This window comes from Vigna unguiculata, chromosome 8 (genome assembly GCF_037176805.1).
Source record: "Vigna unguiculata cultivar grain cowpea cultivar isolate G323 ecotype 2 chromosome 8, ASM3717680v1, whole genome shotgun sequence".
NCBI lineage: Eukaryota > Viridiplantae > Streptophyta > Magnoliopsida > Fabales > Fabaceae > Vigna > Vigna unguiculata.
In genome coordinates, this window is record NC_140799.1 from 26,538,842 (window position 1) to 26,544,841 (window position 6,000).

The following is a 6,000-nucleotide window of genomic DNA, read 5'->3' on the forward strand; positions in this document are numbered from 1 at the left end:
CACACCAAATCTTCTTCTGCAATGTAACTATCAGCTATACCTCGGTATTCTATTTCAGTCCATTGTAGGTCGAAAATCCTCAGACGAAAATATCGATCACCACAAAATACAGTACAGACATAATGCAAGTCTCTCAGATCATAAAATTCTTCGAAATAAGGTGGTATTCGAAAAATTCCCTTTCTTATCAGATCTTCCTCAAACTCTAAGTTCATAACATTAGCCATTGGGTCAGTAAAATAATTGGTCCCAAGAGTAAGTTTGTTTCCCCATTCCAGCATAAAACCATCTTCAAAATCCCCAAACCCCTGCAACGTAATATACTACTTACATCACCTGGATACAGCAAGCATATGGAGTTTTGGAACAGATTTTTGAAGCTGTATTTACCCGAAAAAGACATCTTCTCCCACACCCACACAGCGAACCAGAGAAGCCAAGAACTGTCACTGAACTCAGAATGAAAGCAAACGTAAAGTCTAATGTTCTTCCTTCAAAAAAATGAATAAAATATACGTTTCCGGAAACATTTGATATATTAATCACCTCCTTAAAATACCATTATATTATTTAAAACGAAAACAAAAAACTTTTATTTATTTTTAATACTTATTAATGCAAAATTATTATATGAAGATGAAATTTATTATCCATAATTATATTAGGTTCCTTAATATATTTTTAAAAAATAGGCAAAATGCAAAATATATGATAAGTTGAAATATACGCATTACTAATATTTACTTTCACTATACTTTAGTAATTACTATTATTTATTTTTATTACTTAAAAATTACTACTTATTCGATTTATAACAGAATTATTATTTTCTATCTCTAAATATTACTGATCTAAAATAACACTTTTAAAAAGTTACAATTTTACATACTATTTATCATTTAATGTTGTCTGTTATCTTGGAATCCAAATATATATAGGAATCAAAATATCTAAATCCCTATATAACCAAATTTAAATTACATATTTTAAAACATAAATACGAAACTTAAATTCACTTTGACGTATATAGTTCATATATATTACTTTTGTCAACTATAATATTCTGTAACAATATTTATTGGAAAAAAAATACCCATCTACTTAAGAATTAATATTTTATTCTATCAAAAATACAACATTAAAAGAAAAAAAACCAGAAAACACCACCCGTGCGTACGCACGGGTATAGCACTAGTTTGAGACTAAATCAACAATTTTTTAACTATCAAAATTTTCTAAAGTGTGGTCCAATTATCTGGGCCCCACCTAGACTTCGAAATTGTTGACTTTAGAGTGGATCACTTTTTCACCATTTTTTGCTTCTTCACCAAGCCAATGCACCTCTATATAAACCAAACCCCTGTTTCTTCCCATTTCAAACAAACCTTCAATACTTCAAATATCAATTTTTTTTCATTGGGCATGGCAACTCCTGGGTTTGGTCTCCCTGAAGCATACATGGCGAGAAAATTGTTCATGGAAAAGAGGAAAAAAAGTGCACGAGAAGACGAAGAGAAAAGCACCCAAATGAAGATTTCTACAATCAAAGGAGCTTCTGAAGGTAAAACTGCAAGTGGGTGTTTCTCGTGGGTCTCCAATCACCACCATAAAAAAATTTCCAGAATTTCAGATTGCAACCACACCCAACCTGCGGATTCATAATTTCTGATGATGTTGGGGTTTTCTGGTTTTCTGGTTTCCTAGTTTTGAGTACTAAGAAGGTTCTTTCAATTCGTGATACTACTAAATCTTGCGTTTAATTTTGTTTCCCTTTTGGTATTGTTATGTATAATTATTTGTATATGATCCAATTATGAAATGAGATGAGCTTGTTGTCTATGGGATCATTGTTGTACTGCGAAATGCTACTTTACTAATGTTGTGAGAATCCTCTGTTTTATCAGAGTGGCGAGGATTATTGAAGAATGTGAATGAAAAATCATTATCTGGTTAAAGAAAAATGTTTATATAGGGTGGGGTAATTGAAAATGATGAAGTTCCTTCAGTGAATCTTGTTAACTGTAAATCAAAGGGGAAAAGGAGGAATCTGCGGATTTAAATTCTGCATCAAACTTGTTTCAATTTTTCAATTCGATGATGTGGATGTAAATTTTGCTTTGTTCGGAATGCTATTCCACAAGACGATATATTCCTGAAACCTTTCAAGGGGTATCAAGTGGTGTTAGATTCTTCTTGACGTGAGTTTGAGATATAAGATTAAAGTTCATAATACGTTTTAAAATTTGCTAATTTTTGTAATGTTCGTGTGATAATAGATTTTGAGTGCCTTTTTATCACGACTTTTATTTATTTTATTTGATGTAATCGTTAACTAACCTCATTTTTTTATACTCCATAATTATTTTATGAGAAGCAATATAGAAGGTTGTGTCCATTAAAGAGTGTCTATTAATATTAAAATCAATTGTATTATTTATTATTTGTATTAGATCGTGTTTTATATAAACAGTTATGTGAATTTATAACTTTGCTTCCTAATTCTATATATAAAGACATACATGTGAATGCAATATACATTGTTTGAGAACGCACTTCATATATAAATTTTGTTGTTATAATACAATTGATAATACAATTGTTTTGAATGACATTTATATGTATGAGGTATTTTTACCTCATACTTTTATATTTTCTTTTGTGATTGTTTGATGAATCTGACAATTGATATCATTTGTGGAAATATAAAGAAAAAAGTTAAGAAAAACAAGGTTTGAAGATATGATCACCAAATTTGACACTGTAATATTTTATAGAGAAAATAATGTTTGATTATGTAGGATCAAGATTGTAATTGTTTTGATACAACAAGAATGTGTCAATATGATAAAGGGTGAGGTGAATATGTAAGCGTCATTGTCTTAGAAGGACAATACTAACATGATAAATGAAGCTAGAAGTGCTATATTTTAGTCTTAGGGATAAGACACTCGGGAAAGTAACAAGGAGAAAACTTTTCCATCAATGTGAATGAAATTTGAGTCACTATATATAATGAAATATTTGGCACATAGTCTTTGGTTGGAACAACAATTGTATCTGTTTGCGATATTCCAAATCAAGAATTATGGTGGAGTAGCCAACATATTTTAACAAGATTCTGGATTAATGTGAAAACATTGAATTGTACCTCAAAGATGGAAATAAATTTTACTCCTTCTCATTGCTTTTCCTAAGATGTTTAACCATTTTAAAGACGCTTTGTTGTTTGGAAAATAAAAAACCATTACTTTAGAGAGGTTCTGTAACGTTCCATTTAAATAATAACATAATTAAATGAAACATCATACAGTATAATATAAAGAGTAAAGTTATGGAGTATTAATGTCACTCCTTACCGTCATCCAAGAATACTTAGAGGAAACACTAAGGCACACCACGATGCCATTAACAAGACAAAATAATAGTTCGACAGTATTCAAAATAAATGTTCAAAGAGCAAGACAATACATGCGCTACAACCCTAAAAGAGAACTCGGAAAGGCAGAATCCGACCCAAGACAAGCTCAGCAGCGGAATCTCCATCACCTTGATGATCACGAGGAGTTCTCGCATCTGCTCACATCAATAAATTGATGATCATCGCAAAAGGAGAAAAACCACACACAAACATACAAGCAAAGAGAAAAAGTAAGCTAGAGTAAAAAGGTTTTTATCATGCAATTGAACATACAATTTAAAAGTCACGCATACATCAATCCACCAAGCATATAATGACCGACAAGTAAGACACTAAGACTCAAAGACATGATTATCCAAATACATATAATCAGTCGGATTTACTGGATACTTGGACTTGTGGTGGTCTCTACTGCTTTGCAGAGCCATTGCCAATGGGTTTCACCCTACCACACACAAGGTTAGCCTTCAAACATCTAAGGCCATTATCCTTCCAAAGACTAGGGCCTCTTGCTACTCTCACCACTTGAGTCAGTACGCTCTATGTGAGACTAACTGACTCTTTAGAGTGTCATGATGCAATCCTTACTTGAATCCTTACTAAATTATATAATGAGGCACCACCACGAACCTTCGTGGAATTACGTCCTAAATATGAGACACCACCATGAGCTCCCATTAAACGGGGTCATGGAATTACGTCCTGACCAATTAGGCACCACCATGAGATCTCACCTAGAGATTCATGTAGGGGTGGCAATTAGGGCCTGGCCCATTGGGCCGGCCCACAGACCCACGAAACAATGCAAGACGGGCCAAGGTAGTGAGCCCACAGGCCCGTAGTAGCCCGGCCCGCGACCCGCGTGGGCTGCCCCGCATAGGCCCGCGGCCCGCACGGCCTGGCCCACAAGCCCGCGGCCCGCACGACTTGGCCCACAAGCCCGCATAAAATTAAAAAAAAAACTTGCACTTGTGTATATTAATTACTTTTTTATGGACTCTTGCATTAACGTTTCAAATTCTTGTATAACTGGAAAAGACAAGTATTATGTATTTTTTAATGTGCTAAAATTTAAAGAATAACTTTTGTATTTCATAGAATGAATATGATCAAAATGTTGAATTATCAATTTATCATCTAATTCTCCAAAGTCTTTACTTAATTTTGTGAACTTCTTAAAGTTTCCCAATTTTTAAACATTGAAAGTTTTATCATAAAAATTAAAAAAAAATTAAAAAAAAAAGGAGGCCAGCCCGCGGGCTCGCTGGCCATGTACTATGCAGGTTGGGCCTGTGTTTACAGCCCGCATAAAGTGTGCGGGGCGGGACAGGCCAGCCCGCGTTGTGCAGGCCTTATGCGGGCCGGGCCTAAACGAGCTAGGCCGACCCGCATTGCCACCCCTAGATTCATGGAATTACGTCCTAAACCACACTAAAATCATGTCTCACCAACCAAGCATAAATTTTTCGTGCATACCAATTCCATGCCAACATTTATAACTAACCATCCATTCATGTTCCATACCAAGATCATACCAAACTCATCAATTCCAGCCATTATGTCATATATAATATATACAAGGCATCCTACATGACTTTGTAAAGCACCACATTAACCAAACATTATAAAACATACATTGAACCAATCAACACTATTAATCTCGCTCAAACGAAGGAGCTTTGGCTCAGGCGAGAGGAACCCTTCGCTCAAGCTACCAGAACTCGCCTGGGCAAGATTGCAACAGTGGGCACGTCGAGGTCTCGCTTGGGCTAGCCCATCTCACTTAGGCGAGACTACTCTCGCTCAAGCGAGTGGGCTTCGCTTAGGCGAGCCCTCGAAACAAAGAAGGGGTGAGCTGCTGCTGTTCTCGCTCAGGCGAGAGCTCCTCGCTTAAGCAAGAGCTTTCGTTTTGAGCGACCAACCCGCTCGCCTGGGCAAGTTCAGCAGAACTCAACAGTTCCCTTACGTGCCAAACCAGATTCAATCCATTCCAACAGTACAAACAACATATTTTCACGCAACCAACAACATATATCAAGCACCCAACATGTAAAATCAACCAAATAGGCATATGAACTTGGAAACAGTAAAATCCTAACTTCCCTTACTTTATTAAGAGCTACTGTGAGGGGGTTTAAGTAAGCATAATGGTACTACATCTCCAAGAATAACTTTGTAAGCTGGAAGCCCGAGCACAAGAGCAAGAATGAGTCTATAAGGATGACTCAAGACATAATAGTGCAACTGGCAAAGGAAAAGAGAAGAGAAGAGTGAAGTCTAACTTACATGAGGGAAACACACTACAAACTTGGAGAAAAAAGGTCTCTCACTCAAACCCTAGCAAAGCACTATTGATAGAAAATGAACGTGAACAAGGTATTGTTTTTGCAAAGTGAGCTGAAATGAGAGGGTTAGGTCTGTTTAGGGTCTTGGACACCCTATGGGCCAACCTTAGGCCCAACTGATTAGGGTCGACCTCTAAAATTAAGGTAGAAAATAAAATGGGCCTTATATTCTCCCTGACAACAAAAATTTTTGATCTCAAAAATGAAAGTTTACCAAGAAAACATATGTGGATGTGA

The 6,000-nt window shown here is 35.7% G+C and overlaps 1 protein-coding gene across 1 annotated transcript; it reads left to right on the forward strand.

Moving 5' to 3' along the window:
- The first annotated feature begins 1,353 nt into the window (after window positions 1-1,353).
- LOC146884288 (uncharacterized) lies at window positions 1,354-1,839 on the forward strand. Its single transcript, XM_085665540.1, has one exon. The coding sequence runs from the start codon at window positions 1,423-1,425 to the stop codon at window positions 1,660-1,662; it is 240 nt and encodes a 79-aa protein (XP_085521666.1). The 5' UTR covers window positions 1,354-1,422; the 3' UTR covers window positions 1,663-1,839.
- Window positions 1,840-6,000: the final 4,161 nt, after the last annotated feature.

Excerpts from the sequence above, each read along its gene's own strand:
- LOC146884288 (XM_085665540.1), top strand. The coding sequence starts at position 1,423 with ATGGCAACTCCTGGGTTTGGTCTCCCTGAAGCATACATGGCGAGAAAA.